General features: G+C 38.8%; 1 protein-coding gene across 3 annotated transcripts in view; it reads left to right on the top strand.

The window, feature by feature from the left end:
* SLC39A8 (solute carrier family 39 member 8) overlaps nucleotides 1–24,524 on the top strand; it is an 84,343-nt gene extending 59,819 nt beyond the window's left edge. For all 3 annotated transcript variants that reach the window (XM_037830350.1, XM_037830348.1, XM_037830349.1), the window contains exons 7-9: nucleotides 21,055–21,262; nucleotides 21,445–21,629; nucleotides 23,753–24,524. In XM_037830350.1, coding sequence (XP_037686278.1) covers nucleotides 21,055–21,262; nucleotides 21,445–21,629; nucleotides 23,753–23,902 — 543 coding nt within the window. In that variant the 3' untranslated portion in view covers nucleotides 23,903–24,524. The remainder of the gene's footprint in view (nucleotides 1–21,054; nucleotides 21,263–21,444; nucleotides 21,630–23,752) is intronic.
* The last annotated feature ends 1,096 nt before the right edge of the window (nucleotides 24,525–25,620 follow it).

The following is a 25,620-nucleotide window of genomic DNA, read 5'->3' as shown; positions in this document are numbered from 1 at the left end:
CCATTAAGGAAAGGTCCACAGGGCAGAGAGATCAGTTTTTCTTCGGGATTTGCATATGAGCCTCAGGGCCTGAGCTCTGCCCTTCCCCTTTCTATGTTCACCAGAACTCCAAAACTCCTCCGCTTTTATTTTGGAGTTTTTCTTGCTGTTTTTTTCTATGCCTGTCTCCTCTCTGCTGGGCTGGCTGCTCTCAGATTCTCTGGTGTCTGTTCTCAGTCTATCTATGGTTGGAGTTTGGATCAGTAGAATGAGTTTCCGATAAGAGCTGCCACTGCAGTTCTCCCTTCTCCTTCCCAGCACTGATGGCCCCTTCTCCCACAGGACTGAGCCTGGCAGGGAGGGGCGCGGGTTCCTGGCCACAAAAACTTACAGATTTCACTGATCTCAGCAGTTCGACCTGTTCATGAGTGTTGTATGAAATATGCCCAAAGTCAGATTGCTCTGTGGTGTCCAGTCCACGCAGCTCCTGGCTTTCTACCTACTTTCCTGGAGGAGTAACTAAAACATACAGCTCACCAATCCGCCATCTTGCCCCGCCTCCGGCAATCTTCTTTTATGCAATTTTATTGAGATATAGTCACATAATGTACAATCTTTCAAAGTGTACAATCAATTGTTCACATTATTGTCATATAGTTGTGCATTGATTGCCATAGTCAATCTTTGAACATTTTCATTACTCCAAAAAATAAATACAAATTAAAATAAAAGACTATCTAAAACATCCCCAATCCCCTCCTCCCCCAATTGTTCATTTACTTTTTTAAATATAGTTTTTTTGAGACATATTCACACACCTTACAGTCATCCACAATGTACAATCGATTATTCACAGCACCATCATACATTTGTGTGCTCATCACCAGAATCAGTTTTTGAACCTTTTCCTTACTCCAAAATAAAAATAAAAGGAAAAAAGAACACCTAGATTTTCCATCCCCTCCATCCCACCCTATATTTCATCTAATTTTTGTCCCCATTTTCCCACTTATCTGTCTGTACACTGAATAAAAGGAGTGTGAGCCACAAGGTTTTCATAATCACACAGTCACAACGTGCAAGCTACAAAGTTATATAACCGTCTTCAGAAATCAAGGTCACTGGGTTGCAGTTCAACAACTTTGGGTATTTCCCACTAGCCATTCCAACACACTAAAAACTAAAAGGTGATATCTATATAGCACGTGAGAATACCCTCCAGAGTGAACTCTCAACTCCATTTGAAGTCTCTCAGCCACTGGAACCTTATTTTGTTTCATCTCTCTTCTCCCTCTTGGTCAAGAAGATCCTCTCAATCCCACAGTGCTGGGTCCAGGCTCATTCCCAGGAGTCGTTTCCGGCATTGCCAGGGGGATTTACACCCCTGGGAGTCATGTCCCACATAGAGGGGAGGGCAGTGAGTTCACCTGCCAAATGGGCTTAGAGAGAGAGAGGCCACATCTGAGCAACAAATAGGTTCTCTGGGAGGGACTCCTATGCACAATTATAAGTAGGCTTAGCCTGTCCCTTGCAGCAAAAAACGGCAATCTTAAATTGGGTTTCCATGTTACATCAGGCGTCTTTTGCGGTAAAATTTCATATTCTGAAACCCTCGTCTGTAGGTTAAATCAATGAAATTATATTAAACGTCAAGAAGATGGTATTCAGTCATTCATCTTGTCATTCATTCACTCATTATGTATCTACTGATCACCTGCTAAGTGTCAGGCTCTTTTCTTTACCCTGGAGATACCATAGTGAATTAGACAGAAAAAGTTCCTGCTCTCTGGCACTTTGGTTCATTCTGTTGGGGCATCATGCAATCCAACATCATAGGGTTACAAATGCTCTGTAGGGAATTAAAATATGATGATATGATGGTATCTAGGTGACTACTTTAGTTTGGGTGGTCAAGGATGGCCTCTTTAAGGAGGATATATTTAACCTAAAAATCTGAATTGTAGGAAGGAACGATACATGTAAAGAGCAGGGAAAAGAATGTTAAGGCTGAGGAAATAGCCAGTGCAAAGTCTAGGATATAAAAGAGCTTGGTGGGTTTGAGAAACAGAAAAAAAGTCAGAGTAGCTGGAGCACAGTGGATGCTAGTATAAAATATCAGAGAAAATTCTAGATAGTAACGCTTCTTCAAAGTAGACATTATTGCATTCTAACATTGGAATAGTGCTGATTATGATCCCGAATAAACATCTGACTCTAAAACGAGATTTTGTTGTATGTAACAGACTCAGGAAGGGCCAGTCAAGAAAACAACTGTATTTTCCCATTCATCCTCACAGTCTGTAAACAATAGGTTATATGAGGTAGATTTGACAGCTCAAGGACAGAGATCAGAGGTATTATTTTAAGTATGTCTGGAGTGTTAACAACCCCTAGAACATCAACTTACTGATTTTCTACTCAAAACCAGAGATACTTGAAATCATTGGCACCTTCCAGAGTAGAGGCAGGCAAATAGCAATAAAATAATCCTTTATTATAGTAATAAACTACTGAACTCAGAAATTTCTTATCTAAAAATCTTACAGTTTTTTCAAGCAGTCTTTCTAGTTCTTAGTGCGTGGGCTTAGGAGTCACACAGCTTAGGTTCAAGTTGTGGCTGTTTCATTCTCTGGCTGTATGGCTTTGGGTCAAGTTCTTACCTCTAATAACCTCATTTATTTCATCTGTAATAAGGGTGATAACATACTCATTTAATGGCATTTAGGATAGTTCCTTGCAAACAGTAAGCCCTCAACTATATTGGTTGCCTTTGTTGTTACTACTTTTATTTTTACATCCACCCCCCTGCTCTGCCTGTAAACAATCTTCTGAAAAATGTGTCTCATAAACTTATGTGCAAGATGGTTGCTGATGAAAATCTCTTGCCCTTTAGTGATCACTGGGATACAGGTGGAAGCCACCTGCCATCTGTTGACTAGAATATAATTTCATTACTCTACTTCTTTATTCAGTTCAGCAGCAGAAACTTGCCTCCCCCATCATTTATTTAAAAGAAACAGTTATTGAATGCCTACTGAATTCTAAACCCTGGGCTAAAATGATAATGAAATAATCTTGCCCTCCAAGGAGTTTTAATCTGGCTCTAAACCTTTAAGTCACTAGGAATTGACAAAACATAAACAAACGACAAGAGCACCTTGATACTTTCTGAGCTGTATATTATATAGATGAAACAAGGTGGGACTGATTAATGAACATTTTTTCTGTGCATGCCCTTTATACATGGTGTGTAAATGTGTTTGCTCTTTGGAAAGATTGGAATAGATGATTCATACGACAATGATTTGTGAAGCTGTGATGAGAGAAAATGTACTTTTACTATTATTACACTTTTAATTATTGTCAACAAATTGTCACTGAATGCCTGCAGTGCTAGATACTGGGTGAACAGGAGTGAACAACACAGAAAATAAACACTGCTGCTCCTGGAGATCACAGGCTTAGCTTATTTGGCCTAGGGGTTCAAATCCTGGTTCTGCCTCTTTCCAGAGATATGACTTTGACTTTGGGCAAATTACTTAATTAACATCTCTGTATCTCAGCTTCCCCCTTTGTAAAATGGGAATAAAACCCATTGGATTATTGTGAGGATTCAGTTGGTATATGTAAAATGCTTAGGACAGTGCCGGGAACATAGTGAGTGCTGCGCACGTATTAGTGCAATTATGTCGTCATTACCGTTCAGCACTCTGGTAGTAGGTCCTGTATTAATTCCCCACTATAAAACTGGTCACCAAATCTCCAGGGTGCCACAGTTTCATCTTTAAGAGTAATCAAGGTCCTGGTACCTTTATCCCCTGGGTAGCCTCACCCCTCATTCTCCACATACAAAATATATATGGCCTGTTTTTCAGGACTCTTGAAATATAGACCAGGGTGCTGGTTACCCCCTATAGAGGACAGTTTCTGATTTCTATCTGTGTGTTGCTCACTTTGTTCTCTGCTGGAAGATTGCCTACTTCTTGCCAACCCCATTGTGGTCCTAACTGCCAGTTCTGTCATTGTGGCTGCAGATAACTCTTACTCCCTTCCCTCTTCCCATCTATCATTCTTTGCCTCTTAACACTTTTCCCAAGCTTATTGCCCTCAAAGGCATATGTTTCTAGATCTTCTCTGCCAGTCAGAGAATGCTCTCTCTCTTTCTGCAGGGCCAGTCTATCATTTGCAGTGCACTGGGTAGGGATCTTCAGTGGTTCAGCTCTTCTTGACATAATTCGTGTCAAACAGCGAGTAGCCAACAGGCAGCTGCTGTTCAGGGTCGGTCTCTCCACCCTATCCTATCCCCACTGGGATTATTCCGGAAGCCTTGGTGCAGAGTAATGTAGATGTTCCTGTCTTTTGGGAACACTACTTTCCAGAATACCAGCAATCAGTTTCTCCAACTTACATGAAAATTAACCAATTTCCTTGTGCTTTCTGACTTCCTTTAAGACTCCTCAGTAACAATGAGAGTTGTGTGGGCTGGGGAGTACATTGTACAGGCCTTTATAAGAAGTGATATCCTGTTTCCCGAATGTACCAAAGCATTAATGCCATCTTCATTTGTAGCAGCAGTAGGCAGTCTTTTAGAGTGATGTAAATAGACAGCCATTAGGATAACTGTAAATATTTAATTAGAACATACTTAAAATTCCGTTGGCAAAATAGTAGTTGATTTCTTGAAAACTCCTTAGTTTTTTCATGGCAGTGAAATGATATAGTCCCAAACTGAAAATGGAAGACAATTATTTCAGCTCCTAAAAACCAAAAACAACTTTATTCACATTCCACAGAGCAGTCAGAGAGAAAGGAAAGAATTTTCAAGGTTTCTGGAAGTTGTTATTTTCCTGTTAATGGCTGTTTTCATTAGAAAAGAGACTTTTGGAAATAGTCATGGGATTTTCCTGAAGCCAAATGACTACTGACTAAGAGCATTTCAGGTGTATAGTTAATATGCATTAAAGGTAAAATTCATTTCCCCTTCCTCATATGAAATTCCATTTTGGTTATAGTGAGCTGAGACTCACTTATCATGGCTAGGGGAAGGACCAAGGAACCACCAGCAGTCCTTGAAGTCACTAGAAAACCTAGCTATAGAAGCAAAATCCATAAAAATCTTACATTTGCAGAGTGCCTTTAACTCTTCATAATGCTTTCATATCTATTTAATTCTCTTTGTTGCTTTTTCTGTTAAAACATACAATTAGTATGTGTAGCATCAGTGAGTGTCATGTTATGGAATAAGCATTAGACTTTAATGTCATGCCCCTTCTAGAAAGAACTGGCACACTCAAATAAGGATAAATAATAAGTAGAGGAGGGGTTTATTTCCAGATGGACAACTTGCACTCAATTTAGGATAAATAGAGGAGGGCTTATTCCCAAAGGGATAATTTACAAACATGTGGGTGGGGAGTAAGTGAACCTCAGGGAAGGGCATAATAACCTGGGGGCAGTAAGAGTAGAAGGGTAAAGGACGGATGAAGTTACTAGGACTTGGTGGGAGCTAGTCCTGTATAGAAAGCCACTGTGAATGGAAGAGTGATCCTTAATTGAAGACATAGCCCTTCCAAGTTACCCCTCAAACAGGGATCCAATGTAAGAAATCCTGATCTCCCTCTTCTCCTTTCCTCCAATTTTTGTTGGAGCTCTTTAGCTAGAACCAGTTCAGAGCTAGTGGCATAGGAGTCTTTTGATAGAGTCCATACAGGTTTCCTGGGCCAGAGAGCTGGGAAGAGAAGTGTGGAAATTGGATCTTGAGAGGGAAATGAAAGCTATCTGGCATATTTTATCTCTTTTTCCCACCAACCTCCAAAAGCATGTCCCCAACACAGGAATGCACAAGGTCCCATCAACTACTGTAACATTACTGTATGATATCATTTCAATTATACTCAACATGAAACTAAAATGTTGGCCACCACCAGTATTCTTTACATAGAATAGTGGGGAGAGGAGAAAAGATGCAGTTGATGAACATAAATTATAGCTGCTCCTCACTTTTATATCTGGTAATCACAATTTCCTCCTTCTTCTATACATTCTGTGTTTACCTCATTGTCTGCCGTCACGTTCACTGGCTAGAGTCGTTTTCCAAGTGGGTGACCCAAACCTTCATTCCTGTGAGATCTGAGTCCTTGGTGGTCCTGACTTTATTGGATTGCTGGATTTTTCCCTTGACCAGGACTATTGGGAAGAGAGTATTAAGAGATGCCCAGTGAATTTCCTGAGTTCTTAGCATTTTCCTTGTCCTCATTCTGTAGTAGCAACTCAATTCCCCTGATCATTGGGTACCATTATCCTTACCAGTATAGTGACTTCCTCACCTCCATGTTGGTGTGGGGGCATAAAGAACCCAAAATTTCCTGTGTTAGTTTCTACTTTCAATTAATCAGAAAATGGCATAGGGGAGGCAGGGCAAGATGGCAGACTGGTGAGCTGTAAGTTTTAGTTACTCCTCCAGGAAAGTAGGTAAAAAGCCAGGAACTGCGTGGACTGGACACCACAGAGCAATCTGACTTTGGGCATACTTCATACAACACTCATGAAAATGTCGAACTGCTGAGATCAGCGAAATCTGTAAGTTTTTGCGGCCAGGGGACCCGCGCCCCTCCCTGCCAGGCTCAGTCCCGTGGGAGGAGGGGCTGTCAGCTCCGGGAAGGAGAAGGGAGAACTGCAGTGGTATCCCTTCTCAGAAACTCATTCTACTGATTCATACTCCAACCATAAATAGACTGAGACCAGACACCAGAGAATCTGAGAGCTGCCAGCCCAGCAGAGAGGAGACAGGCATAGAAAAAAAAAAAAAATAACGCGAAAAACTCCAATAAAAGCAGAGGATTTTTGGAGTTCTGGTGAACGCAGAAAGGGGAAGGGCGGAGCTCAGGCCTTGAGGCGCTTATGCAAATCCCGAAGAAAAGCTGATCTCTCTGCCCTGTGGACCTTTCCTTAATGGCCCTGGTTGCTTTGTCTATTAGCATTTCAATAACCCATTAGATCTCTGAGGAAGGCCCTTTTTTTTTTTTTTTTTCTTTTTTAATCCTTTTTTCTTTTTCTAAAACAATTACTCTAAGAAGCCCAATACAGAAAGCTTCAAAGAATTGCAATTTGGGCACGTCAAGTCAAGAGCAGAACTAAGAGAGCTCTGAGACAAAAGGCAATAATCCAGTGGCTGAGAAAATTCACTAAACACCACAACTTCCCAAGAAAAGGGGGGTGTCTGCTCACAGCCACCATCCTGGTGGACAGGAAACACTCCTGCCCATCTCCAGCCCCATAGCCCAGAGCTGCCCCAGACAACCCAGTGTGACGGAAGTGCTTCAATTAACAGGCACACACCACAAAACTGGGCGTGGACATTAGCCTTCCCTGCAACCTCAGCTGAATGTCCCAGAGCTGGGAAGGTGGAGCAGTGTGAATTAACAAAGCCCCATTCAGCCATCATTTGAGCAGACTGGGAGCCTCCCTACACAGCCCAGCAGCCCAGAACTGCCCTGAGGGGACGGCACTCACCTGTGACATAGCACAGTCATCCCTCAACAGAGGACCCGGGGTGCACAGCCTGGAAGAGGGGCCCACTTGCAAGTCTCAGGAGCCATACGCCAATACCAAAGACTTGTGGGTCAGTGGCAGAGACAAACTGTGGCAGGACTGAACTGAAGGATTAGACTATTGCAGCAGCTTTAAAACTCTAGGATCATCAGGGAGATTTGAGTGTTAGGGCCACCACCCCTCCCTGACTGCCCATAAACACGCCCCACATACAGGGCAGGCAACACCAACTACACACGCAAGCTTGGTACACCAACTGAGCCCCACAAGACTCACTCCCCCACCATCAAAAAGGCTAAGCAGGGGAGAACTGGCTTGTGGAGAACAGGTGGCTCGTGGACGCCACCTGCTGGTTAGTTAGAGAAAGTGTACTCCACGAAGCTGTAGATCTGATAAATTAGAGATAAGGACTTCAATAGGTCTACAAACCCTAAAAGAACCCTATCAAGTTCAGCAAATGCCACGAGGCCAAAAACAACAGAAAATTATAAAGCATATGAAAAAACCAGACGATATGGATAACCCAAGCCCAAGCATCCAAATCAAAAGACCAGAAGACACACAGCACCTAGAGCAGCTACTCAAAGAACTAAAGATGAACAATGAGACCATAGTACGGGATACAAAGGAAATCAAGAAGACTCTAGAAGAGCATAAAGAAGACATTGCAAGACTAAATAAAAAAATGGATGATCTTATGGAAATTAAAGAAACTGTTGACCAAATTAAAAAGATTCTGGACACTCATAGTACAAGACTAGAGGAAGTTGAACAACGAATCAGTGACCTGGAAGATGACAGAATGGAAAATGAAAGCATAAAAGAAAGAATGGGGAAAAAAATTGAAAAAATCGAAATGGACCTCAGGGATATGATAGATAATATGAAACGTCCCAATATAAGACTCATTGGTGTCCCAGAAGGGGAAGAAAAGGGTAAAGGTCTAGGAAGAGTATTCAAAGAAATTGTTGGGGAAAACTTCCCAAATCTTCAAAACAACATAAATACACAAATCATAAATGCGCAGCGAACCCCAAATAGAATAAATCCAAATAAACCCACTCCGAGACATATACTGATCACACTGTCAAACACAGAAGAGAAGGAGCAAGTTCTGAAAGCAGCAAGAGAAAAGCAATTCACCACATACAAAGGAAACAGCATAAGACTAAGTAGTGACTACTCAGCAGCCACCATGGAGGCGAGAAGGCAGTGGCACGATATATTTAAAATTCTGAGTGAGAAAAATTTCCAGCCAAGAATACTTTATCCAGCAAAGCTCTCCTTCAAATATGAGGGAGAGCTTAAATATTTCACAGACAAACAAATGCTGAGAGAATTTGCTAACAAGAGACCTGCCCTACTGGAGATACTATAGGGAGCCCTACAGACAGAGAAACAAAGAAAGGACAGAGAGACTTGGAGAAAGGTTCAGTACTAAAGAGATTCGGTATGGGTACAATAAAGGATATTAATAGAGAGAGGGGAAAAATATGGCAAACATAAACCAAAGGATAAGATGGCCGATTCAAGAAATGCCTTCACGGTTATAACGTTGAATGTAAATGGATTAAACTCCCCAATTAAAAGATATAGATTCGCAGAATGGATCAAAAAAAATGAACCATCAATATGTTGCATACAAGAGACTCATCTTAGACACAGGGACACAAAGAAACTGAAAGTGAAAGGATGGAAAAAAATATTTCATGCAAGCTACAGCCAAAAGAAAGCAGGTGTAGCAATATTAATCTCAGATAAAATAGACTTCAAATGCAGGGATGTTTTGAGAGACAAAGAAGGCCACTACATACTAATAAAAGGGGCAATTCAGCAAGAAGAAATAACAATCGTAAATGTCTATGCACCCAATCAAGGTGCCACAAAATACATGAGAGAAACACTGGAAAAACTAAAGGAAGCAATTGATGTTTCCACAATAATTGTGGGAGACTTCAACACATCACTCTCTCCTATAGATAGATCAAAAAGACAGAAGACCAATAAGGAAATTGAAAACCTAAACAATCTGATAAATGAATTAGATTTAACAGACATATACAGGACATTACATCCCAAATCACCAGGATACACATACTTTTCTAGTGCTCATGGAACTTTCTCCAGAATAGATCATATGCTGGGACATAAAACAAGCCTCAATAAATTTAAAAAGATTGAAATTATTCAAAGCACATTCTCTGACCACAATGGAATACAATTAGAAGTCAATAACCATCAGAGACTTAGAAAATTCACAAATACCTGGAGGTTAAACAACACACTCCTAAACAATCAGTGGGTTAAAGAAGAAATAGCAAGAGAAATTGCTAAATATATAGAGACGAATGAAAATGAGAACACAACATACCAAAACCTATGGGATGCAGCAAAAGCAGTGCTAAGGGGGAAATTTATAGCACTAAACGCATATATTAAAAAGGAAGAAAGAGCCAAAATCAAAGAACTAATGGATCAACTGAAGAAGCTAGAAAACGAACAGCAAACCAATCCTAAACCAAGTAGAAGAAAAGAAATAACAAGGATTAAAGCAGAAATAAATGACATCGAGATCAAAAAAACAATAGAGAGGCTAAATATCACCAAAAGTTGGTTCTTTGAGAAGATCAACAAGATTGACAAGCCCCTAGCTAGACTGACAAAATCAAAAAGAGAGAAGACCCATATAAACAAAATAATCAATGAAAAAGGTGACATAACTGCAGATCCTGAAGAAATTAAAAAAATTATAAGAGGATACTATGAACAACTGTATGGCAACAAACTGGATAATGTAGAGGAAATGGACAATTTCCTGGAAACATATGAACAACCTAGACTGACCAGAGAAGAAATAGAAGACCTCAACCAACCCATCACAAGCAAAGAGATCCAATCAGTCATCAAAAATCTTCCCACAAATAAATGCCCAGGGCCAGATGGCTTCACAGGGGAATTCTACCAAACTTTCCAGAAAGAACTGACACCAATCTTACTCAAACTCTTTCAAAACATTGAAGAAAATGGAACACTACCTAACTCATTTTATGAAGCTAACATCAATCTAATACCAAAACCAGGCAAAGATGCTACAAAAAAGGAAAACTACCGGCCAATCTCCCTAATGAATATAGATGCAAAAATCCTCAACAAAATACTTGCAAATCGAATCCAAAGACACATTAAAAAAATCATACACCATGACCAAGTGGGGTTCATTCCAGGCATGCAAGGATGGTTCAACATAAGAAAATCAATCAATGTATTACAACACATTAAAAACTCGAAAGGGAAAAATCAATTGATCATCTCAATAGATGCTGAAAAAGCATTTGACAAAATCCAACATCCGTTTTTGATAAAAACACTTCAAAAGGTAGGAATTGAAGGAAACTTCCTCAACATGATAAAGAGCATATATGAAAAACCCACAGCCAGCATAGTACTCAATGGTGAGAGACTGAAAGCCTTCCCTCTAAGATCAGGAACAAGACAAGGATGCCCGCTGTCACCACTGTTATTCAACATTGTGCTGGAAGTGCTAGCCAGGGCAATCCGGCAAGACAAAGAAATAAAAGGCTTCCAAATTGGAAAAGAAGAAGTAAAACTGTCATTGTTTGCAGATGATATAATCTGATATCTAGAAAACCCTGAGAAATCAACGATACACCTACTAGAGCTAATAAACAAATTTAGCAAAGTAGCGGGATACAAGATTAATGCACATAAGTCAGTAATGTTTCTATATGCTAGAAATGAACAAACTGAAGAGACACTCAAGAAAAAGATACCATTTTCAATAGCAACTAAAAAAAATCAAGTACCTAGGAATAAACTTAACCAAAGATGTAAAAGACCTATACAAAGAAAACTACATAACTCTACTAAAAGAAATAGAAGGGGACCTTAAAAGATGGAAAAATATTCCATGTTCATGGATAGGAAGGCTAAATGTCATTAAGATGTCAATTCTACCCAAACTCATCTACAGATTCAATGCAATCCCAATCAAAATTCCAACAACCTACTTTGCAGACTTGGAAAAGCTAGTTATCAAATTTATTTGGAAAGGGAAGATGCCTCGAATTGCTAAAGACACTCTAAAAAAGAAAAACGAAGTGGGAGGACTTACACTCCCTGACTTTGAAGCTTATTATAAAGCCACAGTTGCCAAAACAGCATGGTACTGGCACAAAGATAGACATATAGATCAATGGAATCGAATTGAGAATTCAGAGATAGACCCTCAGATCTATGGCCGACTGATCTTTGATAAGGCCCCCAAAGTCACTGAACTGAGCCATAAAGTTCTTTTCAACAAATGGGGCTGGGAGAGTTGGATATCCATATCCAAAAGAATGAAAGAGGACCCCTACCTCACCCCCTACACAAAAATTAACTCAAAATGGACCAAAGATCTCAATATAAAAGAAAGTACCATAAAACTCCTAGAAGATAATGTAGGAAAACATCTTCAAGACCTTGTATTAGGCGGCCACTTCCTAGACTTTACACCCAAAGCACAAGCAACAAAAGAGAAAATAGATAAATGGGAACTCCTCAAGCTTAGAAGTTTCTGCACCTCAAAGGAATTTCTCAAAAAGGTAAAGAGGCAGCCAACTCAATGGGAAAAAATTTTTGGAAACCATGTATCTGACAAAAGACTGATATCTTGCATATACAAAGAAATCCTGTAACTAAATGACAATAGTACAGACAGCCCAATTATAAAATGGGCAAAAGATATGAAAAGACAGTTCTCTGAAGAGGAAATACAAATGGCCAAGAAACACATGAAAAAATGTTCAGCTTCACTAGCTATTAGAGAGATGGAAATTAAGACCACAATGAGATACCATCTAACACCAGTTAGAATGGCTGCCATTAAACAAACAGGAAACTACAAATGCTGGAGGGGATGTGGAGAAATTGGAACTCTTATTCATTGTTGGTGGGACTGTATAATGGTTCAGCCACTCTGGAAGTCAGTCTGGCAGTTCCTTAGAAAACTAGATATAGAGCTACCATTCGATCCAGCGATTGCACTTCTCGGTATATACCCGGAAGATCGGAAAGCAGTGACACGAACAGATATCTGCACGCCAATGTTCATAGCAGCATTATTCACAATTGCCAAGAGATGGAAACAACCCAAATGTCCTTCAACAGATGAGTGGATAAATAAAATGTGGTATATACACACGATGGAATACTATGCGGCAGTAAGAAGGAACGATCTCGTGAAACATGACAACATGGATGAACCTTGAATACATAATGCTGAGCGAAATAAGCCAGGCACAAAAAGAGAAATATTATATGCTACCACTAATGTGAACTTTGAAAAATGTAAAACAAATGGTTTATAATGTAGAATGTAGGGGAACTAGCAGTAGAGAGCAATTAAGGAAGGGGGAACAATAATCCAAGAAGAACAGATAAGCTATTTAACGTTCTGGGGATGCCCAGAAATGACTATGGTCTGTTAATTTCTGATGGATATAGTAGGAACAAGTTCACAGATATGTTGCTATATTATGTAACTTTCTTGGGGTAAAGTAGGAACATGTTGGAAGTTAAGCAGTTATATTAGGTTAGTTGTCTTTTTCTTACTCCCTTGTTATGGTCTCTTTGAAATGTTCTTTTATTGTATGTTTGTTTTCTTTTTAACTTTTTTTTTTTCATACAGTTGATTTAAAAAAGAAGGGAAAGTTAAAAAAAAAAAAAAAGAAAAAAGGAAAACAAGGAAAAAAAAAAAAAGATGTAGTGCCCCCTTGAGGAGCCTGTGGAGAATGCAGGGGTATTCGCCTACCCCACCTCCATGGTTGCTAACATCACCACAGACATAGGGGACTGGTGTTTTGATGGGTTGAGCCCTCTACCATAAGTTTTACCCTTGGGAAGACGGTTGCTGCAAAGGAGAGGCTAGGCCTCCCTATATTTGTGCCTAAGAGTCTCCTCCTGAATGCCTCTTTGTTGCTCAGATGTGGCCCTCTCTCTCTGGCTAAGCCAACTTGAAAGGTGAAATCACTGCCTTCCCCCCTACGTGGGATCAGACACCCAGGGGAGTGAATCTCCCTGGCAACGTGGAATATGACTCCCGGGGAGGAATGTAGACCCGACATCGTGGGACGGAGAACATCTTCTTGACCAAAAGGGGGATGTGAAAGGAAATGAAATAAGCTTCAGTGGCAGAGAGATTCCAAAACGAGCCGAGAGATCACTCTGGTGGGCACTCTTACGCACACTTTAGACAACCCTTTTTAGGTTCTAAAGAATTGGGGTAGCTGGTGGTGGATACCTGGAACTATCAAACTACAACCCAGAACCCATGAATCTCGAAGACAGTTGTATAAAAATGTAGCTTATGAGGGGTGACAATGGGATTGGGAAAGCCATAAGGACCAAACTCCACTTTGTCTAGTTTATGGATGGATGTGTAGAAAAGTAGGGGAAGGAAACAAACAGACAAAGGTACCCAGTGTTCTTTTTTACTTCAATTGCTCTTTTTCACTCTAATTATTATTCTTGTTATTTTTGTGTGTGTGCTAATGAAGGTATCCGGGATTGATTTAGGTGATGAATGTACAACTATGTAATGGTACTGTAAACAATCGAAAGTACGATTTGTTTTGTATGTCTGCGTGGTATGTGAATATATCTCAATAAAATGATGATTAAAAAAAAAAAATGGCATAGGGTTTTCCTGGTGGAAGCATTATTCCCTTGGTCACTAGAACCTTTGGACCCATGAAGCCCAAGATCTTGGGGGCATGAAGCTCGAATTCTTCAAGTGGGCTAGTGGATGTAAAAGTAAGATGGGATACTTTCATCTTCACCTCTTTGTTCTTGGATCTGTGCATCCTCTATATGGAAGATGGCATCATACATTTGGCTGCTGGTTTAATGCATCTATCCACACCCTATAGGCAGAACTTCAGCTTTTCAGGATGTTATCTCTTGGCCTGCACCCAGATGAGCCTTCAGCAGAGCATTCCACAGTTTTATCAAGCTAATTTCTTCTAGATTAGGGTGCAAATGACATGACTGGTGAATTCTGTGGGTTGAGCCCATTTCCTCACTTCTTTTGATGAAAAATAGTTTGGAGGCAATTTGTACCACGGCCTCTAGTGCTAGCAGAAGCACTGAAGGCAGGGAAGGCATATCATAAGTGGCTGTCCTTGTGAGTGCAAGGAATATCCCCACTATGATGGGAACAATTCAGTGTAATCATCCTGTTACCACACATAGCTAGCTAGCTCCCTGCGCTCCATGGGGTAATGCTGCCTTTTTAGGGACTCTGCTCTGACTTTGACTTTTGACAGGCTGGGCCATCTTCAGTGCTGGTCAACACTGGTAGGGGAAGAGAATGCTGAATCTATGAATAGCTTCCCTCCCCATTACCATGGACCCTTTGTGTATGGGCCTGTTAAGCAAACATTCGGATGGCTGATGAAGGAGACTGGGTGACATTTATAATAGGTCTTCTTGTTCACTTGATTACTGAGGTTATCCTATGTGGATAACCTCTTATGAGGTTCATACTCTGTGCTTATTACAAGAATTCATCTATATATTTCTTTCCATATCTCTTTGTCACCAATTTTCTAATTTTGTTCTTTGCAAGTCTCGGACCAACTGGCCAACTCTTTGGCACCCACCCAAGAGTTAGTGTAGATCTACACTTCAGGTCAGATCTTCTACAGGAAGTCGAGAATCAGATATTCCAGTCAAAGTTCTGGCTACTTGGAAGATTTCCCTTTATTTCTGTATTTTAGGTCCATTGTTAGTAAGGTTGGATAGCTGGCTGGTGCTGGCATAACCTACAAACCTATCCTCAGTTATCTGGTCATAGGGAACTCCCCATGCACACTTAGGCTTAGATACCATGAATCATCGGCTATTGCAAGTTACTTGTGCCAACAAGGCCAGTGTTTTCCCATTCTTGAATATACCACTTCCATTTAATAATGGAGTGCTGACTGAATATCTGATTTTACTGTTTTTTGGATTGGGTAACATCCAGTTCATGGTAGGCAGTTCAGATCACAAGTATACTTCATGATCTATGGAAAAATCAGTCTCCACAAGGGCCCAGGAGCAAACCAGGGGCAGCTTTTGTAAAAGAGAATAGTTATTGCAGAAGAGGACATGACTATACTCTAAAATCCTAAGGATCTGCGCTGTGGTTCTCTGATTACAGCTTGCCAGAGGCTCCTTATGGCATTTCTGTCTGCCATAGACACTTCCAATTCCATTGGGTCTGCTGGGTCATAAAGACTCAAGTGGCAAGAAAGTTTGCAATATAGCTGTCCTGGCAGGGCCCTTTTATATTCTGGGCTTCACTCAAAAATGCAGCCCGTCTTATGAGTAAACCATGCCCCATTTCCCACGTTCCATAAATATATGAGAAACACAATTAAACAATCCTGTTTTTTGCATCTGTTTCCCATGGCCTCTTAAAGCACCAAGTATTGTGTCAGTTAGTGTTTCATCAGGAAACAGCACATTCAAATTAGGATAATTTGAAAAGGGCTTATTTGTAAGGTGTGAACAAGGTGTACAAGAACCACCATGGGTGATGCATGAGCCGGGGACCAGTAATGGCAAAATTGTTACCACCCCTAGACCTAAAAGGTGGAGGGAAAAGAGTTCCTAGAACCTGGAAAGAAAGGCCACAAATGGGGGCCAGAAGAAAAAATACTTGGACCTCCCCAGCTCTGTCAGGTCTCCCCAATGGCCAATCCCAAATAGACAGTGGAGGACAAGGAGCCTCATTTGAAAGTGCTTGTGTGTGCAAGATCTTACTCTTTTATATCTTTAAGATTCTTTTCCTCCCAACACCCAATCAACTCTCTGATTCATATACTTATTAACTCAGATTTCATACTTTTCACAGTGAGTTTGTTACTGTCTGGCTATTTAATCTCCTGACTCTTTCATACACCTTTGAGCATCAGCAGCTGGGCTTTCTCCAAGAGCATATTTATGTGCAAGTTCATGCATCCTTGTTAAAATTTTTCCTCATTTCTTTTGAACAAGTCTCTGTCTCACCTCTCACTTTTCTAAAGCTCTTTTATTGTAGATTTATTTTTTCTCCAATAAGCTTGGTCAGTAGGCTCCTGAATGTGTTAATAAGACAAAAGTTTTTGCTTGCATACTTTTCTCTTAGGTAGTTTTTATTTTTTTCTTCTTTTAATAATGCTGTGTTCATCAGCACTTTGTTAGATAAAATGTTCTATGTGACATAATAATAAACATTCATGGAGCACTTATTTATGAGCATTATCTCATTTAATCCTAACAACCATCCTATGAGTTTGGTACTATTAACTTCTCTATTCTACAGATGAAGAAGCGAAAGCTCAGAGATACCAAGTAACTTTCCCAAAGTCACAGAACTATTAAATAGCAGAACTGTTATTCAAACCTGATGCCAAGACCTGTGCACTTTAATCATGAAGCTAGCCTGCCTTCTATGGTGCTTTCCTTAAATCTCACACCCTGCCCCCCTTTATTTGCAGTCTCTTTAAACAGTATTTTCTTCTTTTCATTTATATTGCATTATTTCTGTTTTATGGGCAGATTTTACATATTTCTTTGCATCTAATTTTCCTTATTGGTTTGTAGCCACTTATGCTTCTTTTTGCCATCTTCATTGTGTGTTTTGGGGGCTTTCTGCTTACATTTTTGGTTTGATTTTCTTTTGAACAGAGCTCTCCCTTTGGCATAATCCTTTCCACAAGGCACATAGTATGTGGGATTTAACTTTTCCCTGCAATGATTTTTCACTTTCACCTTGTTATCAATAAAACATAAAGACAATAAACCGTAAACACATTTTTCCTTAATCACAATTCGCCTTAGCTTCCCCCAGTGCAGAATGGGGGCTGTCTGTGCTCATGCTGCTACCTGGAGCCATTAAACAAACAAAAAAGGAGAACTTCAGTGAGGCATTTCACCCTCTCAGAGGGAAACCATGCACAATTCAATGCCAGCAAAACCCAGCAGGCTGCCTGTTTCACCACCTTCACCTTGTTCTCCAGTAACTCCCCAGGTCCTCGCTGGTTCACTTTTTGTTTTTTGTCACCTCCCTATTTCCCCATCATGGGTTTATTGTTTTGTTTTCTGAGTATTAAAATAATACATAATGAGTGCAAAAAATCCAGAACATCTAGAAAAAAAGAGAAGAAAATTATCTAGAATATATCTCCCAGAAAGAACTAGGATAAATCTTTTTGTATATATTCTTCCAGATATATTTGGAACTCAGAACATCACGTATTATAATAATGATTTTTGTTTTTACAAAAAGGTGTCCAACGCCGGACATGCTATTTGATAAATTTTTTTCGAAACACTATATTTTGGGTATTGTGAAAACATAGATATTCATCATCTATACTACCCTGCATAGTACTTCACTACAGGGATAAACCATTTCTAGAATCCATATCCTACTGTAGGATGGCCAAATCATTTCTGTGTCCCCTCCACCTCCTCGTCTTCCTCCTCCTCACCCTTCTTCTCACCATCTTCTTACTCTTCCTCCATTCTGTCCTCTATTCTTCCTCTGATTCCTCTTCCTTCTCCTTTTTGCTTAATTTTAAACTGTTTCAATGAATCCTCTTGCTTTCTTCATTTTAATTTACTTTATACATTTTAATTCATTCATGTCTTCATTTTATCTTAGTACTTTTTTTTTCTTATTTTTTTTTTTACCTTTTGCTTTCTTCCCCTCCAAATTTATGTTGGGATTCCCCCTAGTCTCCCCTTTACTTTTAGAACTTTGCTGCATCATATCCTTTCTCCTTCCATTCTGATGACTCTGTTCTTTGCTTTGGACTCTCATTTCCATTAACAACCAAGGTGAGAGGTGTTAAGAGCCTAGCTGAAGATTATTACAGTAATTGTTGTCAGAGCCAGGCTAGAACTCAGTTCTCTTGTACTTCAGACATGTAGACTTGTCACTAAATTGAGTGTTCTCCTTAGGGTTGATGATAGAAATATCTTCACATTTACGGTCCAAGTCAAACAAGGAAGCAAGAAAGCGAGCAAGCAAATAAAACAAACTTTAGAAAAAGGACTAGAGACTTGAATTTAGTGTTCTCTTTGCCTTATGGTTTAGTTACAGGTGAATTGTGAATCTTTGCCTTATGGTTTAGTTACAGGTGAATTGTGAAAGAACTCTGTGAATGTTTGCCTTCTTTGGTTTGTTCTAAAACTATTGAAATGTGTAACAGTTAATCTACCCAGCAGTATCATATCTTACCTAAATTCATAGAGCTGATATGAGGCATGATAAATAGACTCAATAATATCTGTACTGAGAAGTAATAGAATCATGCCTGATATACCCATTTAATTTCCTTTGTGGAATTAAGAGCGTTTGTATACAGTCTCAGGTAGTCTTATAGTCTTTTCTTTAAATCATCACAAGTAAATAAGGAAATTATAAATATGTGATTAGGGTAAACCAAGTTGGAATATGAAAATGACCATTTTGATTAAAAATGGCTATTATATATATTTTATACAGTAAATTTTGACAAAGCCCAAGTTACTACCTCTAATGGTTTTTCCCATTTTTCCATGACCACCTTTATTTCTCTTTTGGCTTTTTCCTCTGGGGCATTTCTTACCCAAGCCACCCATCTGACATGGGTGAGATCATTATTGTTTCTTATCTTGTGCATTTAAGATATATCTCTAAAGTAAGAAGACATTTTAAGATGAAATGAAGTTATTTTCATGTAAATGAGATTTGCTATTGAAAATAAGGAGACTAAAGACTTATTCCAACATTTCTTCAATTGTTTAGGTTTTTGTGGGGGGGAGGAGTTTTCCTTGTGAATAGCCTTCAGATCCTATTACAAACAAAAACATCCTCCTCCCCCTGTAAGTTTGGAGTATTGCTAAAAAAGCCCCTTACTTGCTGTGTATTCCTGGACAATTTCAGCAACTTTTTTATACTTTAGTTTCCTCGACTGTAAAATGGTGATAATGGTAATATTTATCTCATAGAATTGCTCTGAAGGGCAAATAAACTAAGTGTTTAAAGTGTTCAGAACAGCGCCTGGCACATAATAAATACTATATGTCTTTTGCTCTTATTGTTTATATTTGTACTACTAATGGCTACCAACTACTACTGCTACAGCTGTTACTACTACTATTACCGGTCCCCACTTTTTGCGTGGACACTCAATTTATTCACCCTGTTTTTTTCCATATTAACTTAAGAATTTATTGACTCTAAATAACTTTTGACTGAATATACAAAACTACCCCCATAGATAAAGATTTGCCACTAATGAAACAGTGAAAAAAGTTATTGCAAAATCTAAAGTCAATTCTTAAAGAACTGTCCAAAAAATGTTTTGAGCAATGAAAGCAATGTTGGATTAAGTGTAAAGCCTCTCAGGTGATTTCTCTGAAGGAAGCACCTCTCATCTGGATAAATATTGCACATTAAAAAAAAAAAATCAGCCAATACTTTGTATTGTTTCTCCAAGGTATATAAGCTTCTTGAAGACAGAAGCTGCATGTTCCACTTCTTAGTATTTCCCATGGCATCAGGCACAGTGTTTTATAGATTGTCGATGTTCCATAAATATGTCAATTGGCTGCTTAGGTAGAGTTGAGGAGAGGAAAATTAGGAATAAAATGTTCCGCAGTTAATTGCAAACTGCTACCCTACTTAAAAATGAATTTGCACTTTATTATCTTTCTCTACAGTTTCTGGTAAATACTTTAGCTGACAATTTATTATTTGATTTTATAGAAATTTGTAAATTTTTATGGAAATATATTCCTAACAAAATGTACATTGTAGGATTTTCTATTTTTATTTTTGTTTTAAACAGAAAGAAGTCTATTCCAACCTCATTTAAAGAAATTTAATTGAAGATTTAAAATTTAGACCTGGTAGGGACCACATCGATATGACCTAAATACCAGACACAGTCCCTGGAACTTAACAGTGGAAATTTAATAAATTGTTGCAAAATAAATGGATCATTTAACACATTATCTTCATTGCACAGTTGAAGAAACTGAGGCCAAGATAATTTGCAAGAATAAAGGTCTCTTGATTTCATCATGCTTTAAATGTGGATTTCACATTTCAATTGAAATATGGAAAGGAGTTTAAAATTTGTCTTTGAATCACTTATTTTAAAGTATATGAGTAAATCAAATTCTTAGATTATTATTTGTTGTATTTTAGGAAATCAGTACTAAAAATTTGTTCATACAAGTCAAAAGATTGTTTTAAGGAGAAACTAAAGCAAAGTGTCTTTAAGTTAACTCTTATTCAAGGTGTGTCAATTGATTCATTTCCTTTCTCCCTACTTCCAATTTTCTTTTCTCTACTTTATGTTATTAGAGGCTCCTATCCACTATGGAAGACTTTATGTTGGAACTACTTGTCTCTGTCAAGACATTCCCCATCTCATACATCTCTCTCTCTTTTAGACTTTCAAGACATTTTGTTATCACATTGACCGATCTGCTATTTTACAGGATGGAAAAAGGGAGTCAAGTTCATGTACCTGTTTGAAGGTGTCCAACCTGTCAAAAATAGGGACGATAGCCTGGATGGTGACACTCTGTGATGCGCTCCACAATTTCATCGATGGACTGGCGATCGGGGCGTCTTTCACCTTGTCTCTTCTCCAGGGACTCAGCACGTCTATAGCAATCCTGTGTGAGGAGTTTCCTCACGAGTTAGGTAAGCGTCTCTGCTCATATTGTAAAAGTCACTTTCCTTCTTGGTGGAATGTCACAGTTCAGCTGACAAGCTCTTAAAAGCTTGCTGGGTTATCAAAATGGAGGAGCCCTTTTTGGACATTGACTATCTTTTCTCTCATTAAAAAGTGTGAAAACTATTCACTTAATATTTTCTTCTTCTAGGGGACTTTGTGATCCTACTCAATTCAGGGATGAGCACTCGACAAGCTTTGCTATTTAACTACCTTTCGGCGTGTTCCTGCTACATTGGGCTAGCTTTTGGCATTTTGGTGGGCAACAATTTTGCCCCAAATATTATATTTGCACTCGCTGGAGGCATGTTCCTCTATATTTCTCTGGCAGATATGGTAAGAAATTTAAAAATTTTATTTTGCTTTGATTTAAAATTTAGAAATGAACATCTGGGGTTTGAGTTGAATAAGGGTGACCTGCTTTCCACAGTGTGGAAGGCCTTTCTGTTGTAATTTAGAATATTCTCAACAGATAACTATTCTTGAGTTGTTTGCACTAATAGCAATTTGAAAGTGACTTCCACTGATTCTTTAATCTATGGTTTTATTGACTGGTAATAAAATGATTTATATGTGCTGAATTAGAGATATGTTCCCAGGTCTCCTTTTGCCTTGTGTTGGGTAAATCTTGTCTTCTCTTATAGTATGCCCCCAAAGGATTTTTTTTCCCCCTTTTGTGAGGATGTCACATTTGGAAGAGGAATAACTTGTTGGGGGTATATAGCATATTATTATTTCAAAGATCTAAGCAGTAAAAAGCCTTTTGGGTTAAACTAAAACTGATAAATGAAAATTGGTAAAATTAAAATTGGACAACATTTATTTGGATCAGTATATATTTATATCTCTGGTGCATCTGTCTTTATCTCTGTGTGTATGAGTGTGTGTGTGTGTTTGTAAGAGAAGGAGTATCAGTGGTCTTGTGCATTTTCAAATGAATTGTGGACAGCTTTCCATAAAATGAAAATGTGCAAATTGTGTGAAAAGGAACTTTTTCTTTGCATTTGGAATTGAGCATGTATTACATACATAATTTAATAATTTGATTTCCTTCACCTGCATTCTTGTCTCCAAACAGTGACTGTCTAGTACTGTTTATTGTTTTGTGCAGACCCATATAAGAGTAAGGATTTCATCGCTGAGAACCACCGCTGCACATATGTGTGTGCATGTGTGTGTGTGTGTGTGTGTATTTCCACCCCACTCCCCACAGAATTATTGTTGCACCCTATCTGTATTCTAGGTCATCATTTTTCTCTTCTCTGACTAAGGACAGAATCTATTAGAGTTGTTCAATATAAAGAAATGATAATGATAAAGATACCGTGTATACTTATAGCAGATTTGCTTTTTTTCCAAACGTTTTCACATCTGTCACCAATTTTACCCTAGCAAAACTTTCCTTAAATCAGGCACATGACTTGACTGTGAATTCTTAGTATCTCTCAGAGCTTTGGTACAGTGCACCACAGCATCTATAACAAATTATTTTGGAATATGGTTTGGAAAGTTGGCATTTACAGATCTTCTCATGTAACCTTTTCAGTAGAAATTATCTGCTGAGAAAGGACAGATTTTAAGCACAGGACTTGCTTGGGGTTTTAGTTGCTTTCATTGCAATGAGATTATTACAGTCTTGTATCCTAGAATAGTGCATAATTTATTCAAAGGCCTTATGTTTTTGCATAGGTAGAATAAGCAGAAGGAAACAGATTAAAGAGATTAGGAATTAAGTGTAAATAAAAATATGTTTAATCAGCTACTATCTATTGATATTTCTGTGCCAGGTCCAGAAATCTGTAAGGCCCTGGGGACTCTAGAGTGAACTAAATATGCACAGTCCTTCGATATTGGGCTTTCTACCCAGAAAGAGGGGAACCAGAACTTAAACCAAAAAAAAAAAAAAAAAAAAAAAAAAAAAGTATGCAGATAACCAAATAATTACAAGTAATAGAAAAGCTCTGAAAGAAAAGGAAAGGCAATATATATGATGAGATATGATAATGGAATCTAGCGTCAGCGTGCAGACTAAGGGAAGCCTTCCTAAGATATGCTTTATGCTTAGATCTGAGGATTTAGCCCACTGAAACACTGGAGTGAGAAGAGACCAGGTATGGCACGTCCGAAGATTTTGAGGTAGGAAGGAGCTGGATGCATTTGAGAGCCTGAAAGAAAGTTGATGTGGATGAGAGCAAGGGAGAGAGTGAGCTGGAGAGAGAGAGAGAATGAGAGGGAGGGAGAGAATGAGGTAAATCCCTCAGATTTACATAGTTAGAGAACACTATTTCAGTACTTTGACTCTTGTTGATAGCTAATGGGGCTAGAGATCCTTGCTGTGCTATCTATACTAAAATATTCAAATATCTGTAATAAATGATCATTTTACCCTGAGAAATCTATAAATGACTGTTCTATGTTTTACCACAAGATGGCATCAGTTATCTATTTCTCTCTTTTAGTTTCAAGAGATGAACGATATGCTGAGAGAAAAGGTAACTGGAAGAAAAACGGATTTCACCTTCTTCATTATTCAGAATGCTGGGATGTTAACTGGATTCACAGCCATTCTGCTCATTACTTTGTTTGCAGGAGAAATTGAATTGGAGTAATAGGAAATGAAATGGTGTTGTTAATGAAGGCATTTAATAAATAATACTAATTAAAAAAAAAAAATCTCCAAAGGGATTTTTAAGCAGATCCTGTTTGTTTTCAACTGTAGGCCAAGAAAACGAATTATTGGTATCAGATCTGTTAAATAGGCCATGTTTGTTGTTTAAAATGCTTCAAAATGTTTTTAGTTCCACTTCAAACTGCCTGGTCTATGTGATCTTTGGTCAGTATCCACTTTTCCATGTTTCATGCATGTTAGAAAACCGTCTTGAAGCAAGAGATGTGCATTCTACAATCACTCAGAAACAAAGACCCCGAAAAAAATACAAGCCAGGTCATGTAAGCCTTTGGAATTCCATGGTAGGATCAAAGTTGAAGTGCTTCAGAGCGATTTAGCTTCAATTAATTTGTTCTAGTGTTTTAAGGGCAAGGATGTGAAAATGTGGAAGAGAATCAAAATGTATACAATGCAGATATAAATGATTCCAAGGCCTTAAAGAACTGAAGAAAGAAAGATTGCTCACAGTTTTTTTTGCTGTTTTATATTTCAGTTAGGCACTTGTAGGATTGTTTAAAACAATATGAATTATGAAATCAATAAAGTTTTGTTAGCCTTACTAAGTTCAGCCTTTGTCTGATGCTTTATCTCTAAGTGTTTACTCTAGCAGAGTCCTTAAAAAAACAGAATTTCTTTTTAATAATTTATGTTGTGGTTTGGTCCATTACAGATGGCAGTACAGTATGTAAAGCTGGTGAAAACTCAGTTTCAGGGTACAATGTGTTTGTTTTGTAAAGGTGAGGAATTTGTTGGTTTGGAGAAAGAAACTGAATGAAATTTTAAGCAATTTAATTTTTTTAATTAAAGTCAGTTTTATTGAGATATATTCACATACCATACAATCATCCATGTGTACAATCAACCTGTCACAGTACCATCATATAGTTATGCATCCATCACCCCAAACTATTTTTGAACATTTTCATTACACCAGAATCAGAATAAGAATAAAAAATAAAAGTAAAAAAGAACACCCAAATCATCCCCCCATCCCACCCTATTTTTCATTTAGTTTTTGTCCCATTTTCCCACTCGTCCATCCATACACTGGATAAAAGGAATGGGATCCACAAGGCTTTCACAGTCACACTGTCATCCCTTGTAAGCTGCAATCCTACACAATCATCTTCAAGAGTCAAGGCTACTGAGTTGAAGTTTGATAGTTTCAAGTATTTACTTCTAGCTATTTCACGGCACTAAAACCCAAAAAGGGTTATCTATATAGTGCATAAGAATGCCCACCAGAGTGACTGCTCGACTCCATTTGAAATCTCTCAGTCGTGGAAACTTTGTTTCGTTTCATTTTGCATCCCCTTTTGGTAAAGAAGATGTTCTCAGTCCCATTGTATAGGGTCCAGATTCATCCCTGTGAGTCATATCCCAAGTTTCCAGGGAGATTTACACCCCTGGGAGTCAGGTCCCACATGGCGGGGAGGGCAGTGAGTTCGCCTGCTGAGTTGGTTTAGCTAGACTGAGAGGGCCTCGTCTGAGTAACAAGGGGCACTCAGGGGGAGACTCTAAGGCACAATTATAAGCAGGTTTAGCCTCTCCTTTGCAGTAACGAGCTTCATAAGGGCAAGACCCAAGATAGAGGGCTCGGCACATCAAACCGCCAGTCCTCAATGTTTATGAGACCATCAGCAACAATCCAGGTGAGGA

The sequence above is a fragment of the Choloepus didactylus genome, chromosome 3 (genome assembly GCF_015220235.1).
Source record: "Choloepus didactylus isolate mChoDid1 chromosome 3, mChoDid1.pri, whole genome shotgun sequence".
In the NCBI taxonomy this organism is placed as follows: Eukaryota; Metazoa; Chordata; class Mammalia; order Pilosa; family Megalonychidae; genus Choloepus; species Choloepus didactylus.
This window is presented reverse-complemented; position numbering and strand designations above follow the sequence as displayed.